The sequence below is a fragment of the Rhinatrema bivittatum genome, chromosome 7, assembly GCF_901001135.1.
Source record: "Rhinatrema bivittatum chromosome 7, aRhiBiv1.1, whole genome shotgun sequence".
Taxonomy (NCBI): Eukaryota; Metazoa; Chordata; class Amphibia; order Gymnophiona; family Rhinatrematidae; genus Rhinatrema; species Rhinatrema bivittatum.
Window position 1 is genome coordinate 309,800,151 of NC_042621.1, and position 19,767 is coordinate 309,819,917.

The 19,767-nt window shown below is 46.3% G+C and overlaps 1 protein-coding gene across 1 annotated transcript in view; it reads right to left on the minus strand.

The window, feature by feature from the left end:
* Positions 1-19,767, minus strand: part of LOC115096249 (deleted in malignant brain tumors 1 protein-like) — a 94,968-nt gene that overhangs the window by 52,992 nt on the left and 22,209 nt on the right. The window contains 1 exon segment of the mRNA XM_029610758.1: positions 517-834. Within this exon segment, the coding sequence (XP_029466618.1) occupies positions 517-834 (318 nt within the window).

Consider the following 19,767-nt stretch of genomic DNA (forward strand, 5'->3'; position numbering starts at 1 on the left):
AAATCATTACTACAAGTACCTCAATACACTTATTTTTGGAATGAACCCAACTGCAGTTTATGTGTTTCATTATTGGAGGTAAAGAGAGGATCCACAGCCTTAAGGGCCTCGAAGCAGAACCTCCCCCATTGGAGATAGCTGGGAGGCTCATGGGATGCATGATGGCCCCTTCTGTCCAACACAGTATGGAACCGAGGTGACATCCAACAATTTCTCAGAAATATTACAAAGCCAACTATGAGAGCATCAGCTTTGTTGGGAACGCAAGGAGGGAACTATAAAAGTGATGATTTCATGATAAAAATGCAAATCTTCTATTCCTCAACACAGAAAATATCATTCTAGTGAAAAGCAAGCCAGTGTGTGAAATGGCACCGGCTGTGGCTCTGCTGTGCACGGATGCTTCCTGTGGCACACGGTGCAGGGCAAATTTTGAGAGTCGAGCCGAGTCCCCCAATGGCTGAAACCTCCTCCAGTGATGTGAGCATTTGATTTATAAAAGAAATCCAAATGTACCTGAGCAGACCACGCCAGCAACTTCGTAATGTTCGCAGCTATGCTGGTTCCACTCATTGTGTGGGCACTGCCAGATGAACGATTCATTGCCTGCACATCGGATCTCATCCAGCAGGATATTCCCATCTCCCTCCCCAAAATAGGCTTCTTTCAGGGCAGAAAGAGCTGCTCCACAGCCCAGCTGTCTGCACACCACCTCGGCATCATTCTCATCCCAGCCATCGTCACACACCGTCCCCCAGGCTCCAGCGTAGTAAATCTCAACACGCCCTGCACAGCTGCTCCCACCGTCCGCCAAACGTAGCTGCAGCTGAGGCCCTGAAGTCACAAACAAAACAAATAGGTCAATTACGGAAAGAAGGAGAGACTGCTGTGTCAGGCCTGCCCGTCACTACACATAAAATGAGAGCCAGTCATAACCAATCATAAGCAGTAATTCTGCAGTCTGTGGCAGGGCCTGTGAGCCCAGCCCACTGGTGGAGCAGCTCAGCTGGGCTCTGGACCCCTGCTGACTGTCTCAGCAATATCTAGAAATGTGATTTCCTTCAAGCATTCTTCTTTTGCAAATCTGGGAGTCCTGACAATTATACAAATATATGGAGATAGTAGGGTGTGTTAGTAACAGTCACCTGCCTGTGGGAGCTGCACCTCCCCTTCCTTTTATCTGACCCCCCCCCCCCCCATTCTCCTACCTCCTTTTTGTCTGGGACCCCTCCCTCCTCCTCCCTCTCTTTTGTCTGGGTCTCCCCCATCTTCTTTCCTCCCTATGGTCTAGAACCTCTCTCTTCCTCCCTCCATTACATATTTCTCTCTCTTTCCTGAAAACCCAGACACTTTCCCAATCTGTTAAGCAGATAAGAATTCTGAAAGAGGTTCAGATCACGGCTCTGCCTCATCTCTGAAAGCACCAGCAACGGGGGGGGGGCTTAGAAGTCACGCAGGAGGACCACAATGTTCCAAGCCATTAACCTGGGTAAAACATCTTGTGTAAAGGCTCCTTCTTTCAGCTATGAGGAGGCTCTCGCAGAGGCAGGGTTAGGTCAGAGGAAGAAAACAGGACACGCCCATGACTTTTCACAAGGGTCTGTGCTAGTTCACCCCTCTTGGTCACCCGCAGAAAAGAGCAGGTGCAGAGAACACAGCCACATTTAACGCACTGCCCCTCTTAGTACACAGATTTTACACTAATTTTCAAAGACAAACCTCTCATGTTGCTTCTCATTCAAATCCAGCGTAAAACAGGCCAATGCAATATGGGTGCACAAAAAATAACGTGCGCACATCCACCTCTCCTGGGCACGTGATTCAGTACGCTAAAGTGCTGCTGCATTAGAAAGGAGGCGCATGGGGAAATTGTGCATCCCTAGCGCCAGGATATTAAGTCAGAGAAACGACAGAAAAGCAGAATTTTCTGCTTTTCTGTTAAAATATTGGGGCTCCTCAAGACAACGCCAGCTCCGGGACTGGTGTTAATTTTTCGAGGGTTAAACTGTGCGTGTCAGGTGCACATTTATTTTTTACATAAGAGGGTGCTAGCTAATAGCCTCATCAACATGGCACTTACATCTGATGAGCGCTATTAGCTATGCACGTTTTGGACGAGCTAACCCCTTTATTGCATAAGGGGTTATGAACGTGCCTCCAAAACGTGCATTCAACCGTGGGTTAACCTGTGCGCTAGCCTGAGCGTATGGTATTGCATTGGCCTGAAAATGTTTACGTTAAAATTGCCACATAATTTACAAGTTTGGGGGTCATTTCTGAGTAGCAGCCATAAATTAGATGGCAAATATGTGCACAAGGTACATCAATTTTCAAAGGGAATGTGCATATCCTTTGAAAATTATACCAAAACGTACGTAATATATTTTTATTAATCCAAATAACAAAAATACATAAACAATTTGTTTAATTTTTCCACTGGTCTTCAATACTGTGAAATGCATATACAGTGGACCCTCTCCTGAAGAAGCTTAGAGAAGCAAAACTTATTGAATGGGAAGTCCTCTGTGATTTTTTATTTTTAAGAACATAAGAACATAAGAACATAAGAACATAAGAACCTGCCATACTGGGTCAGACCAAGGGTCCATCAAGCCCAGCATCCTGTTTCCAACAGAGGCCAAACCAGGCCATAAGAACCTGGCAATTACCCAAACACTAAGAAGATCCCATGCCACTGATGCAATTAATAGCAGTGGCTATTCCCTAAGTCAACTTGATTAATAGCCATTAATGGACTTCTCCTCCAAGAACTTATCCAAACCTTTTTTAAACCCAGCTACACTAACTGCACTAACCACATCCTCTGGCAACAGCTCAGCTTTCAGTCTGTCTTTGCCTTCGCAAGGAGTTGGTCACTCCTAAGATCCTTCGCTCCAGGAAGTCGTCCGTGTTCCAGCACTTCTGCAAGGTCCCGTGTTTCATGTTCTCTGTCGGAGCTCCTTGTACAGTTGTTCCAGTCCTGATGTTCCTCTCCTGATGTTTCCAGCCCAGATGATGCAAACCTTGTTCCTGTATTCGCCTGAAAGCTAAGTACCTTGTTCTTGAATCTCCTGTAAGCTAGCACCTTGTTCCTGCATTGGTTAATGTCCTGGTACCTCGCGGCAAGCCATGTTGTGGTCCGTGACCAGCCCTCGGGGCGGGCTGAGTAGGGCACTTCGTGATGCAAGCCATGTACCTCATTTCTGAATCTCTGAGAAGTATTTACCTTGTTCCTGAATCTCCTGAAAGCTAGCACTTCGTTCCTGTATCTTCAAAGTGTCCTGGTGCCTCGCGGCAAGCCATGTCGTGGTCCGTGACCAGCCCCACGGGTGGGGCTGAGTAGGGCGCTTCGTGATGCAAGCCATGCACCTCGTTTCTATGTCCGTGAGAAAGCCTTACCTTGTTCCTGACTCTCCTGAAAGCTAGCACTTCGTTTCTGTATCTTCAAAATGTCCTGGTGCCTCGCGGCAAGCCATGTTGAGGTCCGTGACCAGCCCTCGGGGCGGGCTGAACAGGGCGCTTCGTGATGCAAGCCATGCACCTCGTTTCTAAGTCCGTGAGAATGCCTTACCTTGTTCCTGAACCTGCTGAAAGCCTGGTATCCAGCGGCAACCCCTGTCGTGGTCCGTGACCAGCCCCACGGGTGGGCTGTGTAGGGCGCTTCATGTTGCCAGTCTCGTACCTCGCCCTTGAGTCTCCTGTATGCATCATACCTCGTTCCTGAGTCCACGTCTCTTCGTCCAGTACCACGTTCCTGAGTCTACGTCTGCACTTCCAGTACCACGTTCCTGAGTCTACGTCTGCACTTCCAGTACCATGTTCCTGAGTCTCGTCTGAATCTATGTTCCAGTCATCGCTGTCCTGGCCTCCATCCGGCCTGCCGCTTCATGCCGTACCCTGCGGCAGGTCCGAAAGGGCTGGGAACGGTCGGAGGACTGTTCACAAGACCAACATTGCGTTGTTGGGTCTTCCGAAGCGTGCAGGTCCAGAGGAGGGCCTGTCTTCCATGTCACTCCAGCCCTGCTCCTGTCCAGCCCATGCTCGGGCATGCCACGCCTCCCGCGGCACCTCTTCAGAGCCCTCTGGGGTCGAGCCGTGGCCCAAGGGCACACATCTCCCAGGAGTGGGATCGCTCTCCTAGCGCGCCACAACAATAATTGCCAGAAAATATTGCTTGAATTCCTTCTAATCTCTCATCACTGGGATACATTTTGTACCATCAAAGATGCGCTTAGTTGGTAGAATCCTGTATATCTTGAAGTCCTATCTACTGAGTTTATGTTTGGAAACCAGCAAAGACATAATTCTCTTTGGAATGAAGGAAGTTTAGATTTTTTTTACGTGATTGCAAAAAGTTCTTTATTTTGGGGAGTCAGGTTCTTAAGCAAACCATATACAAAAGTACATTCAGCTGGCTTTACAAATTATACAACTGTGAACCAAATTCTTACTTGACAGTTGTAGCCAAAACCCCAAGTCTTCCTCTTGGATTACATACCATCCACACTCCTCTTGACCGGAGATGTACTCCACCCATGGAGCAGGCGGTGTGGTGCTCGGGCCCACCTTCTCCCAGAATCCCATCCCATGAATCCTTTAAGTCTGTAGGACCAGCCAAATTTGATCTTCTTTACCGTTATGCGACTCACTGAGCCCTGGGTCTCAAATTCCTCTCTCAGATGCTTATTTAACCCTTTCCTAGCTCTTTCCAGGATGGGTTTATGCACCCCATCACCTCCCATGCAAATAAATGAAATGTGAGAGAACCAGTACTGACATACCAATGAAAACGGTCATTCTTGGAGAAACTGTGGATAGATAAATGAAACACAATCTTTAATTACTTTGGTAATATACATTGCATTGGAATATGTGCACTTCTATAAAATATATAGTAACTTGACAAAATCTATAAAAATTATCAGTGAATAAGCAAATGTTGCTTACCTGTAACAGGTGTTCTCACAGGACAGCAGGATGTTAGTCCTCACATATGGGTGACATCATCAGGATGCAGCCAAATCACGGAAAACTTCTGTCAAAGTTTCCAGAACTTTGACTGGTCCCTACTGGGCATGCCCAGCATAGCACCAACCCCGCAGCCAGCAGGGGTCCCCCTTCAGTCTTATTTGAAAGCTACAGGCAGTGCCGAAAAATAAAATAACAAAACGTTACGAACCCAACAGCGCGGGGCTGCGGGCGGTTTCGTGAGGACTAACATCCTGCTTGTCCTGTGAGAACACCTGTTACAGGTAAGCAACATTTGCTTTCTCACAGGACAAGCAGGATGGTAGTCCTCACATATGGGTGAGTACCAAGCTGAGGATGTCCGAATATGCACCAAATGTACCCAAAGACATGCAACAGGCACAACAACTGGGGTGGAATTTGGCCGAGGGCATCCTGAACCCCACCGGGCAGGCGGAAGGGTGTGGGTACTTCACGTTGTAAATAGGTTACGCAGGACAGATTGGCCGAAGATGGAATCTTGTCTTCCGGCTTTGTCCAAGCAATAGTGGGCTGCAAAGGTGTGGAGAGAGCTCCAGGTAGCAGCCCTGCAAATGTCAGGAAGCGGCACCGATCGTAGGTGTGCTACTGAAGTCGCCATGGCCCTCACAGAGTGTGCTTTAACACGGTCGTGAAAAGGAATACCTGCTTGCTGATAGCAAAAGGATATGCAGTCCGCCAACCAGGAGGAAAGAGTCTGCTTACCCACAGGCTTCCCCAATTTGTTAGGGTGGAAAGAGACGAACAATTGAGTGTTTTCCCTATGGGGAGCTGTACGGTCTAGGTAGAACACTAGAGCCCGTTTGCAGTCAAGGGTATGCAGAGCCTGTTCTCCTGGGTTGGCATGGGGCCTGGGAAAAAAGGAAGGTAGTATAATGGATTGATTGAGATGAAAATCCGAAGCTACCTTACGTAAGAATTTCGGGTGAGTGCGGAGTACTGCCCGATCCTACAGAAGTTTAGTGTAAGGCGGATAGGTAACTAGAGCCTGCAATTCATTTAACTCTGTGAGCTGAAGTGATATCCAAAAGGAAAATCACTTTCCATGTGAGATATCGAAGGTCATAAGAGTGAAGAGGCTCGAATGGTGGTTTCATGAGCCGACCCAGAACCAGATTAAGGTCCCAAGAAGGGGCCAGAGGACGTAGTGGAGGCTTAATATGGAGCAAGCCCTTCAAAATGCGTGTTACAAGGGGTTGTACTGATATAGGGACATCCCCAACACATTTATGGAAGGCGGCTACCACACTGACATGCATTCTGATGGAAGAGGTTTTTAGACCTGACTCTGATAAGTGCCAGAGATAATCTAAAAACTTGGTAACTGGACAGGTAAAGGGGTCAAGGGACTGAGAGGAGCACCATGACTTAAACCTGTTCCATTTGTAAGAGTAAGCTTTTCTCGTGGAAGGCTTCCATGAAGCAATCAAGACGCGGGAAACTGGTTCAGAAAGGTTAAGTGGTTGAAGGATTAACCTTTCAACATCCATGCCGTCAGGGACAAGGCTTAAAGATTGGGATGGCGTAGGCTCCCGTCGTTCTGAGTGATCAGAAGCAGGTCCTTTCCCAAGGGAATGTGCCTGCGGATGGAGAGATCCTGCAGTATTGGAAACCACACTTGGCGCAGCCAGTGAGGTGCTATCAGGATCATGGTTCCCTTGTCCTGACATAACTTCACGAGAGTCTTCGACAGAAGAGGAAGTGGAGGGAATGCGTAGAGCAGACTGGTTGCCCATGAGAGGGAGAATGCGTCTCTGGGTTGAGAGAGTTTGCTGCGAATGAGAGAACAGTAGTTCTCCACTTTGCGGTTTTGTGGGAACGCAAAGAGGTCTATCTGAGGATATCCCCATTGTTGAAAGATGGCGTTCGCTACAGAGGGGTTGAGAGATCACTCGTGTGGTTAAAAGACGCAACTCAGCTTGTCTACCAACACATTGTCCACTTCCAGTAACCAGGTGGCCCTGAGGTACATCGAACAGGAGAGAGCTTCCTCCCAAATCTGAACATAAGAACATAAGAAAATGCCATACTGGGTCAGACCAAGGGTCCATCAAGCCCAGCATCCTGCTTCCAACAGTGGCCAATCCAGGCCATAAGAACCTGGCAAGTACCCAAAAACTAAGTCTATTCCATGTTACCATTACTAATGGCAGTGGCTATTCTCTAAGTGAACTTAATAGCAGGTAATGGACTTCTCCTCCAAGAACTTATCCAATCCTTTTTTAAACACAGCTTCCTGACACAGAAGGAAGGAGCCTGAGCCTCCCTGCTTGTTGATGTACCACATTGCCACCTGGTTGCCCGTCTGAATCAGGATGACTTGATTTGAGAGGCGATCCTGAAAAGCCCTGAGAGCATATCGGATTGCTCGAAGTTCCAGGAAATTTATTTGGTGTTTGGCTTCCTCTGGAGACCAATGTCCTTGTGTCTGCAGATTGGCCACGTGGGCTCCCCAACTGAGGTTGGAAGCATCGGTGGTGAGAGTGATTTGAGGATTTGGAACCTGGAAGGGCAATCCCTGGAGGAGATTGGTCTGATCTTTCCACCAGGTGAGAGACAGATGGAGTGAGTCAGTGATGTGGACAACGGTCGACAGAGGCTGAGTCCATTGAGACCTTGAGTCCATTGAGACCTCAGAGTCCATTGAGTCCATTGAGACCTCAGAGTCCAGTGCATGAGTCTCATGGCCAAGCGGGCCATTGGTGTGACATGGACTGAGGATGCCATGTGTCCCAGGAGGACAAGAAATTGGCGTGCAGTCACAGAGTGCTGAGACTGCAGCTGGTGAGCCAGAGATATAAGAGTCAGTGCTCATTGTCAAGGCAGGAAAACTTTTGCCTGTAAGGTGTCCAAGTCTGCCCCAATGAACGACAAGGTTTGAGATGGGACTAAGTAGGATTTGTCGTAATTGACGAGAAATCCTAACGAAATTAGAGTGTGTAAGGTTAGATTGAGGGACGACAGAGCAGCTTGCTGAGTGGGAGCCCTGATTAACCAGTCGTCCAGATAGGGGTAGATGTGAACACCTTGTGTCCTGAGGAAGGCTGCGACGACTACGAGGCATTTTGTAAAGACACGTGGTGCAGACGCTAGGCCAAATGGAAGCACTTGGTATTGATAGTGCTTGGGGCCTACTAGAAACCTCAGATATTTGCGATGAGCTGGACTTATCGCAATGTGGGTGTATGCATCCTGGACATCCAGAGAGCAGAGCCAGTCTCCTCTTTGTAGAAGAGGTAGAAGTGATCCCAAGGTGACCATCTTGAACTTTTCTCACTGGAGGTACTTGTTGAGGGCCCGTAGGTCCAGAATAGGACGAACGCCTCCCAATCTTTTGGGGATTAGGAAGTGCCGGGAATAGAACCCTAGGCCTTGCTGAGAGTATGGCACTGGTTCTATTGCTCTTGACAGGAGAAGAAGGGAAACCTCTTGAGCCAGAAGAATGGAGTGTTCGGAAGTTCTCCAAGTCTGTAGAGGTGGGGAGTCTGGTGGCAGGGCGAGAAAGTTGAGATGGTAACCCTGAGCAATGATTGCCAATACCCATTGGTCGGATGTGATTGAATGCCACATAATCCGGAAGTGGCACAATCGACCTCCCACTGGTATGTGCGACAGAGGAATCTGGCTGCTGCTCTCTACGTAGAAGTCAAAAACCGGAAGCAGGTCCTGGTTGAGGAGCTGTCTGTGGTTTTTATTAACAGGCTTGACAAGACTGCGGCTTTTGATAGGGTCTCGTTGCATGTGATCTGGTTGGTGGCAGGTAAGACTTCTTCAGGCGGAAGAAAGACTTCTTAGAGTCTTTTCTAAAGGGCTGTTTTGAGGAGAAGTCGGAAGGCATCAAAGAGAGCTGTCTTAGGGTCTCATGATGATCCTTTAATTCTGCCACTGTCCGTTGAATCTCTTCACCAAACAGATTATCTCCGACACAAGGCAGGTCGGATAACCTGTCTTGTACTTCTGGGTGTAGGTCAGAAGACTTGAGCCAGGCCCATCGTCTCGCTGAAATAGCAGCTGCAGACACTCTGGTAGAGGTGTCAAAAATGTCATAAGATGCCTGCCTCAAGACCCTTGTTTATTAGGGTTTGTAATTGTTCTTGAAATTGCTGAAGCAGGGAGTCTGAGAAGTCCTGTATCTGCTTGAAAATGACCCTGTTATATTGGGTCATGTAAAGCTGATAGGCGGCAATTCAGGAGATGAGCATGGCTCCTTGGAATACTCGGCAACCAATGTTATCTAGGAACGTCTGTTCCTTTCCAGGAGGAACAGAAGAGTGAGGCTTTGACCTCTTCACCCTCTTTTATGCAGACTCTACCACGACCGAGTGGTGATCAAGCTGTGATTTTTGAAAACCTGGGGCTGACTGTACCAAATAGGTAGTGTCAGCTTTCCTGTGTACTGGAGCAATTGATCCAGGATGTTCCCAGTTCTTCTTGAGGAGATTGAGAAGGACATGATGAATGGGAATAGAGGTGATTACCTTAGGGGCATCCAAGAATTGGAGCAACTCCATCATCTGGTGCCTATCATCCTGTTCCGTCTGTAATTGGAAGGGAACCAATTCAGACATTTCCTTCTCAAAATTTATAAAGGAAAAGTCCTCTGGGGGAGAACGCTTTCTACTCTCAGTGGGTGAAGGTGGTGAAGGTAAATTATCGGTGTCTGTTGATGTATCATCACCCCAGGTATCATAAGGATCTGCACCCATCCTTCTAGGAACTAGAGGGGGACAGGGTGGTTGGATACCTGAAGGACCCGGTCTAGGCTCCAAAGGAATTGGAGGAATTATCGGAGGCACTGATGATGGCATCGAAGACACCAGTGCAGGCATCGAAGGCATCGATGGATGACTCAGTGGCGCGGACGTACGTATCGGCACCGATGGATGGGTCGGTGGCGAGGGACGTATTGGTATCGATGGCTGAGGCAGAACTCCCGATGGAGGGATGCGAAACGGTGTTTCTCCTCCTGAAGATGCTGTCAGTGGGGAGGGCATCGGAGCCATCGGTGACCCATCGGTGGAAAAGCGGCCATAAGCGCTTCCATCCTGGATAGCAGCGGTGCCAGCGCTGCCGGAATTGGGTCGATGATCAGTTCCAGAGGCGGTGCTGGTGTCAGTGCCGGAGGAACCTGAAGACGTTGCATCGCCTTGTCGATGGCCTCCTGAACCATCTGGTCCAGTTCTTCTCGGAGACCTGGAGCAAGCAGCCCCGGCTCCGGAACAGAAGGAGGCAGAGGCATAGCCAGAGGGAACAGTGTTAAAGGCGGAGTTGCAGCTCCCGATCCCCGATCGGGTGAGGATTGCCTTGGTGACCCGGTCGCAGGAATGGTCGGTGCCTTTCCTGGATGGGGTTTTTTCGACAGCGGCTCGGACGATGGCGAGGTCGATGATTTCACTCCCTTGATGGTCCGAATCTTACGGTGTCGATGGCGATGTTTCTCCCTACGATCCCCCTCGATCCTGAGGGGGAGTAGAGGGTGTTGATGGCCGAGAAGTCATCGATGCCGGTCAGTCACCGGTTGTTGGTCGATGCTGGCGCGAAGTTGACGGTGCCGGTTCGGATGACGTTGATGCAATGACGGAGTCGGGGTTTGAGCACGGAAGAGAAGTTCCATCTTCTCCATTCTGGCCTTGCGACCTAGACACATTACACAGACTTTATGGAGGTCTATGATAGACATGGTGCGGGTACAGTCCGGGCACCGACGAAACCCCGGCGCCATGGCAAACAATCGAGCCGCAGAACGGTCAACGGCCAGTAGGCCGCGAGGGCCAAACTTGATGGTAATCGACGGAAAACGGGTAAAAACTTACCGGAGTACCGCGGACTGAGAAAAGTTAGAGGAGGGACCCCTGAGGGGCAATTTAACTTTTAGTAATTCCGTGAGGAAAATTCCTGTCAGGAATCTCTTCAGAGCTCCTTTACTGCAGGCTACTGCTGAACGGAAAAAAGAAGACTGAAGGGGGACCCCTGCTGGCTGCAGGGTTAGTGCCATGCTGGGCATGCCCAATAGGGGCCAGTCAAAGTTCTGGAAACTTTGACAGAAGTTTTCCGTGATTGGGCTCCATACTGATGATGTCACCCATAAGTGAGGACTACCATCCTGCTTGTCCTGTGAGAAACAAAATTACAGTATGAGCTGTCATCCTAAACCTCATCCTATTCTTGGGATATAGCCAAACATGATCATTATTTCTAATTTTAAGTCTATTACCTGCATTAATAATTTGTGCTTTGTTCACTAAGAGTGGGACAGCTCATATCTCAGACTGTGGAACCCTCAGCATTATGACCTAATACTTAAATAAGTCCAACAATTCACCTTTCATTTCTAACAATTAATAGGGCATCTGTGACTAATTTCTCTGGTAAAACTGTGGTGCTGCATTTTCACCGCTCCCCCGCACAGCTTCCCTCGCAGTGTGGATTTGCATTTTATTCTGCCTGCTAGCTGTTTTATTCATCTTTTGTAAAATGAAAGAATTAATTTTGTAGGAGGGCAGTGTGTCACCCCACAGTGGCTGATGCTTTTTTTTTTTACAGCTGTGATGCAGCTGCAAATGCCTCGAAGACTCAGATGCGGCTCAGCAGGATGGTTCAGACTGTTGCACTCCAACATATGAACATAAGAAAATGCCATACTGGGTCAGACCAAGGGTCCATCAAGCCCAGCATCCTGTTTCCAACAGAGGCCAATCCAGGCCACAAGAACCTGGCAAGTACCCAAAAACTAAGTCTATTCCATGTTACCGTTACACACTGTTGTTTCATGGAAATCTCTGGTTTAACCCACAGCTCCAGGACAATTTATTAGATTTTCTTTCCCTAGTGAATCTGGGGGAAATGCAAAGAAAATCTGAAAAATCAGTAGCAGATCTGAAAAATCCACTTCAGATCTTCAGAGAATGTGTGAGTGGATGAGCCAATCTGCCAAAATCTGCTTCTAATTTATCTTTTAAAAGTTTTATTTTATTTACATGTTCTTATATTTCAGAAACTTCCAATAAAACTGTCCAGAACAGATCACAAAAATATATTTATAATTATATACTGTATATTGACATAAAAAATGCAATTTATATAAAAGTCTACAGAATAGCTAATAAAATAATATTCATACATTATTCATAAGCTTGCTTAACCTTTTTTCTAAAACTTAAGAGGTTGATAATCAGTACCACTTAGCTAGAGAAGTTTGGACTTATCCAGCTTTGTGGTGGCATCTGATTCTTCAGCTGTATTCAGTAGCTGCTGCTGCTTAACTGGATTACTATTTATCTAACTAAATAGTTAGCTGGCCATTATGGTTTTCTAAAGAAGTAGCTGAAAATTAAGGGATTGCAGAAAGAGGAAGACAGGTGACAATATCTGGAAAAATTAAAAGAAGCTGGGAAAGTAATCAGGAATGCAAAACTTCAAATAGAAGAAGAATAGCAAATACAATAAAATGGGGGGACAATACTTTTTCAGATATGTTAGTGATAGAAGGAAGTGCAAAAGGGATACTGTGAGACTCAGAGAAGGGGAGGAATATGGAGAGGCTGATGAGGAAAAAGCAGGATTGCTTAACAAATATTTCTGTTTGGTGTTCACTGTGGAAGGGCCTGGAGCAGGACCACATAAAGCAAACACAAATAAGATTGGAAGTGAGGGAAACCTCAGTCGATTTTCAGAACAGTGTGTTCATGAGGTGATAACTAAACTTAAAGCAGATAAAGTGATGGGGCCGGATGGGATACATGCGAGGGTACTGAGGGAACTTGGAGATGTCCTGCTGGTGACCTTTTCAATGCTTCTTTATAGGTAGATTTTAAAAGGGCCGCGCACTATTTTATAAAGTATACACGGAGGTTATAAAATATTCTTCATGCACATATGTCTACAGCCTTTACACGGGGAGGGGGGGGGAGAGAGAAAGAGACTCTTTATAGGGCTCAGCCTGACACTCAATAAATGCACCACTGAAAGGGGGCACTTTGATTCGGGGTGAGTTTTCGGGAGGTGAGTTGGGGGGATGTTGTTACAGACACATTCAGAGGTATTCATTGTAAAATTGACATCATTAAAGAATTTTAACCTTGTAAGCAATGAAAATTCTAACAAGAGGAGTAGATTTGTTCCCTGCAATCATTGCTAGCTGCATTGTACAAATCAACTCCTCTTCATCATTTATAAGGACTAAAGTTTTTTAATGATGTAAATTTTTAATGAATACCTCTGAATGCTAGCAGTGGAGCACATGAGACTAGCAATGCACCCTCACCGCTTCAACAGCAAATGGGACAGACAATGCTGCATTACCACTCGAGCATCCTGGTCTTTGATGGACCAGGATGCTCAACGGCAAGATGGGCAACCAATCCGTTTAACTGGCTTCTACGGCCAAGCAAAGGGCTCACAAGGGACAGACAGCAGTCTGAAGCACAGCAATTTACAGAGGTCCGGTCACACATCGTGCAATTGGGTTCACAAGTTCAGGCATTGACATGTTTTGGATGCATATTGTTAGTGTTGGACAGTGCCAAGTGTTATTTTGGAACATGTTGACTGTAATTGTTATTTAAGTTTGCTAGGCTATGGCCATATCTTTCCAAATAAAGAATTGGCTTGTTTCTAATTGATGGTATGGGCTCTATTTATTCCAAGAAAGATTGTTGCAGGGGTGGGAATTTGGTAAGGGACCCCTCAGTTTGCACACTGAGGAAGAGCAGGATCTGGGGGTGACTGTATCTGATGATCTTAAGGTGGCCAAACAGCTGGATAAAGTGAGGGTAAAAGCCAGAAAGATGCTTGGTTGCATAGGGAGAGGAATAGTCAGCAGAAAAAGGGAGGTGATGTGGCCCCTGTATAGGACCCTGGTGAGACCTCACTTGGAATACTGAGTACAGGTCTGGAGACCCCACCTTCAAAAGGATATAAACAGGATGGAGTCGGTCCAGAGGGAGGCTACTAACATAGTCAGTGGTCTTTGTTCTAAAAAAATCACACTATCTCACTAGATATTATGTAAATCGATGTGATACTCTTGGGTGAATATCGGTATATAAAAATAAATAAATAAAGCATATGGGGATAAGCTTACACATTTAAACATGGGTACCCTAGAGGAAATGTGAGCTAGGGGAGCTACGATAGAAACATTCAAATATCTCAAAGGTTTCCATGCACAGGGGATGAGCCTTTTTCAATGGAAAGGAGACTCTAGAACAAGGGGTCATGAGATGAGGTTGAAAGGGGGTAGACTCAGGAGTAATCTTATGAAATATTTCTTTACAGAGAGGGTGGTGGATGCATAGAACAGCCTCCCAGTGGAAGTGGTGGAGACAAAAACAGTATCTGAATGCAAGAAAGCCTGGGATAAATACAGGGGATCTCTAAGGAAGTGATGAGAATTATAATGCTAAATTAATTGGACAGATGGGCAGGCTGGATGAGCCATATGATTTTTTTCTGCTGTCATGTTTCTATGTTTCTAGTTGTGGACAGGAAGGGGCATAACAGGGAGTGGCTACTGGCTACTTAGTTGGATAAGTGGTGATATTCAGCCTTATCCAGCTAAGTTAGCCTGCTAAGTTATACCTGCTATTAAGCAGGTCTAAATGTTATCCGGGTATATTCAGCAGTGTGGCCACATCGCTGAATATCCCAGCTAAGTTAACCAGATATGTGTATCCCGCTAACTCTCCTAGCGGCCCTACTTGTGTTTTGGGAAGTCAGCTGGACGACGTCACAAAGCATTGCTTCGATCTGCATACCTGCACAGCACGGCTGTAAGTAAATGTCACTTTTACAATCCACAGCGATCTCCCTCTATTGTAAAGAAATATTTCCTAAGATACAATCAAGTCAACATCTGAGCTCTCAGCACACCATTAGCACGAGATCACCTTAGCACTGAAATATTTCTCTGTGTGCAGAGGCTCCCACTTACCAGTTTGTCCAGTCACTGAGTATTCAGTAGCAGCTGAAAGAGAAAACAGATAAAATGATCACCATGGCAGTAAAACAGAAAGCAATTGTGAAGCATTTCCCTCAAACACAGCAGGATGACAAGAATTAAAAACAAAGTCAAAGACAGAAACATAAATCTGAAATTTCTTCCTGTAGACTGAATGCATTCTTGTGGCTGATAATTAAGCATTTACTGCAGATACAGGATACAGGACAGTAAATGGTTTGCAGCTTGCCATGCCTCATCATACAGTGTCTTATTTGCCATCAGGTAACTCAAAGTTAAGCCCACGGGACACAGCAGAGGCTGGTACTGGGGAGAAGATGGCGTGGACTCAGTGAGTTGAGCCCTGGAGCTGACTTGGCCTTAATTAAATGAACATCAACGTTTTAGGGACTTGTCAGTTTATTTACTTATTTATTTATTTATTTAACGTTTCTTTTATACCGATGACCGTTCGCACATCGCATCGGTTTACAGTGAACAAAAAACCATTGGGCGGAGCCCTTACAAATAACAGATAACATAGTAAACTAGGCAACATATAAATAATATTTGGGAGGAGCCCTTACAAGAAATACAAACATCAATGAGTAAATGCTATGGGGATATGCTATGGGATTGAACTATAACAGAAACTATATACAAGTTAGTGCACAGTACCAAATCAGCAGGCAAAAAGGCGTTCATTTTAGGCGTTCATTTTAGGTTAGGTTGGGATACATTTGCTGGTCTGAATGAATGGATAAATCTAGCCTTCATCAGGAGCAGAGAAAATCCAGCCGGGGTTCTCAGGGACATGGCTTACTCGCCCTATGTTTTATTTTTAACATGTGCCAGTACCTTCTGAAACCCAGATGAAATCCAGGCTCTCTCTTGGCGTTCATTTTAGGCGTTCATTTTAGGCGTTCATTTTAGGCGTTCATTTTAGGTTAGGTTGGGATACATTTGCTGGTCTGAATGAATGGATAAATCTAGCCTTCATCAGGAGCAGAGAAAATCCAGCCGGGGTTCTCAGGGACATGGCTTACTCGCCCTATGTTTTATTTTTAACATGTGCCAGTACCTTCTGAAACCCAGATGAAATCCAGGCTCTCTCTTGCTCGCAGTTTCCTGGTCAACAAATGCAGATAAATATGCTGGCAATAATCAAAAGATCCTATGAGGGTGAACGCTTGATTTCTCGTGTAAAAATATGGTTTAAAAATTACATATGCGCTCACCCACACGTGCACGTGTACGCACACAAATCACACGTCACATACACACATGCACACTTATGCCCTGCCTGCAGGGGAAAAAAGGGCAGAGTTAGGTCAGGGCAGGGAATGTATACACAGTAATTTCACTTCTATATTACCATTTGCACTTCCCGACAGGAACAAATTACCGACAGAGTGCCATGGAAATTTTGCAGGATTTTTCACTTTGAAAATTTGCATACAGGCTCTCAAGTACAAAATATTGCTACCTTAACATCCTCCTCAACAATTAGTTTATTTGGGACAGTATTACTGTCAGGTTCAGGGATACAGTAAATTATGTTTCCATAGCTCATAGTATAGTTCCCCATTCCAAATGATCAACTAAACTGCCTTTTTTCTTCCTCGGTAAGGGAATGAGCAGAGATAGCAGAGTTCTTACATGTAGAAACATAGAAATGACGGCAGAAGAAGACCAAGTGGCCCATCCAGTCTTCCCAGCAAGCTTTCAAACTTATTTTTCTCATACTTATCTGTTACTCTGACCGCTGAGGTCAGGGCCCTTATTGGTAACTTTTTGGTTCTAATTTCCTTCCACCCCCGCCTTTGATATAGAGAGCAGTGCTGGAGCTGCATCTAAGTGAAGTATCAAGCCTAAATGGTTAGGGGTAATAACCGCCGCAATAAGCAATTTGTTTACCTAGCCTGTGCTATTTAGTCCTTGTTGGTTGTTGTCTGAATATAAATCCTTTCTTCATTCCCCCCTGCCGTTGAAGCAGAAAGCTGCTTGGATATGCATTGAAAGTGAAGTATCAGGCTAATTTGGTTTGGGGTAGTAACCTCCGCAACAAGCAAGCTACTCCCACGCTTATTTGTGAATGCAAATCCTTTTTCCCACATTTCCTGTTGCCTTTAAAGCATAAAGCAATGTTGGAGTCGCATTAACCGTGTGTATGTTTATTGAATAAGGGTATTAATCACCAGGTAGTAGCCGTCATTCCCACAAGCCACCTCCTTGCTTCTACTCTTCATTCACATCCTCAAGACTTTATGGATCCACAGTGTTTATCCCATGCATTGCTCGGTGTTTTGACACTTCTGGATGTGAGATCTCATCTAAAGGACCACATCCAACTTTAACTCACGTTCTTCTTCTCCTATCCTATCCTGTCCTAGGAGTGTGCTGCTGAGGCTGACAGGATGAGCTCTCGGGCACCCAGGAGTGGAAGTCTCTTAGGGTGCAAGGGGATCCTACGAGTGGGAAGAACCAAAGGCCAACGTTGATGCAAGAGGGGATAGTCCTGTATTTCTCAATTTCATTCAGGAGTGCTTAGGGAGTCTTGAGAAGCGGAGTTGTCATTTGGAGCAGGAAGAAGGGCTGCCAAGCGAGTAGCACCGCTGTGAAGGGATAGTGAACACAGACTCATCTTAAAAGGTTATCAGGAGGAGCTTCCAGCGTGTCCTACTGAAGGTGGAACCAGTAAAGGTCAGAGCATGGCTACAAGAGTGCCTTGTGCAGGGAGTCTGAAGGGAAGAATTCTCTTTCAGCTGACGATTCCTGACTGTACTATTGACTGTGCTTTCTTTTCCCTGTGTGACCTTTTCTGATTTTTTTTAATAAGGTTTGCACCTGCATCAAGCAAGTCTTGCGATTCAAGTTCCCCAGCAAAATGTTTTTATTTCTTGGACAAGCATAAACTGGTGTGTGGTGGGATGTTTTACTGAAGTGGGACTTTACCAGAAGACTTCCGAAGCCTGGGGCTTTGAAAAATGTTCCTTTCCCTCCATCAGGAAAGAATCCAAAGCAGCAAAGGGTCTTAGCTTGCTCCACCAATTCCGAATGTACCCTAAGATCTCTGGCACCTCAGAATAACATTTACAATTTTATATAATCGGCTGCAGTTTGTTCTTCTGTAATAGGAGCTTTGTTTTTATAAGAATTGAATTTATTCTGTTAACTACACTTTCTGTACTCCACTGAGGGTAAGATTTAAAGATCAGCAAAAGGTGTTCTTAAATAAATAAATAAATAATGGGATGGAAACGATTTATAAATTACCCATGGGACTGCAAGCGCCACGCAGGGGAACAGGGGATCCAATGCACCCCCTGCAGAGTCCTCGTGGGCTTTCCCTTCCTTGACCACCCTCCTCCCCGACTCCGCCCCTTTCTGGACACAGGCGAACGTACCCGTACTTTACTTGCAGATGACGGCAGGCAGTTTTACAGCTGTTTACTCATGAGAAAAGCTTAGGCCAATGCTCTTTAATTCTAGAGCTGCCCCTGGCCTGCCTCTGTCTGACTGAGGTCACCTTTCAAAATCACAACATCAACAGATTTCTGAGAAAGAAGCAGCACGGAGGATTGGAAGGAGGACACAGGATGTACCCGAGCACAATGAAAGAAATGGAAGAAGGACACAGGATGTACCTGAGCAGAATGGAAGGAATGGAAGGAGGCCACAGGATGCACCTGAGCAGAATGGAAGCAGGTCACAAGATGTACCCAAGCAGAATAGAAGGAGGACACAGGATGTACCTGAGCAGAATGGAAGGAAGACAAAGGATGTACCCGAGCAGTATGGAAGGAATGGAAGGAGGACACAGGATGTACCCAAGCAGAATGGAAGGAGGACACAGGATGTACCTGAGCAGAATGGAAGGAGGCCACAGGATGTACCTGAGCAGAATGGAAAGAATGGAAGAAGGACACAGGATGTACCTGAGCAGAATGGAAGGAGGACACAGGATGTACCTGAGCAGAATGGAAGGAATGGAAGGAGGACACAGGATGTACCCAAGCAGAATGGAAGGAATGGAAGGAGGACACAGGATGTACCTGAGCAGAATGGAAGGAGGACACAGGATGTACCCAAGCAGAATGGAAGGAATGGAAGGAGGACACAGGATGTACCCGAGCAGAATGGAAGGAATGGAAGGAGGACACAGGATGTACCCAAGCAGAATGGAAGGAGGACACAGGATGTACCTGAGCAGAATGGAAGGAGGCCACAGGATGTACCTGAGCAGAATGGAAAGAATGGAAGAAGGACACAGGATGTACCTGAGCAGAATGGAAGGAGGACACAGGATGTACCCAAGCAGAATGGAAGGAGGACACAGGATGTACCTGAGCAGAATGGAAGGAATGGAAGGAGGACACAAGATGTACCTGAGCAGAATGGAAGGAATGGAAGGAAGACACAGGATGTACCCAAGAAGAATGGAAGGAATGGAAGGAGGACACAGGATGTACCTGAGCAGAATGGAAGGAGGCCACAGGATGTACCTGAGCAGAATGGAAGGAATGAAAGAAGGACACAGGATGTACCTGAGCAGAATGGAAGGAGGACACAGGATGTACCCAAGCAGAATGGAAGGAATGGAAGGAGGACACAGGATGTACCCAAGCAGAATGGAAGGAATGGAAGGAGGACACAGGATGTACCAGAGCAGAATGGAAGGAGGCCACAGGATGTACCTGAGCAGAATGGAAGGAATGAAAGAAGGACACAGGATGTACCTGAGCAGAATGGAAGGAGGACACAGGATGTACCCAAGCAGAATGGAAGAGGACACAGGATGTACCTGAGCAGAATGGAAGGAG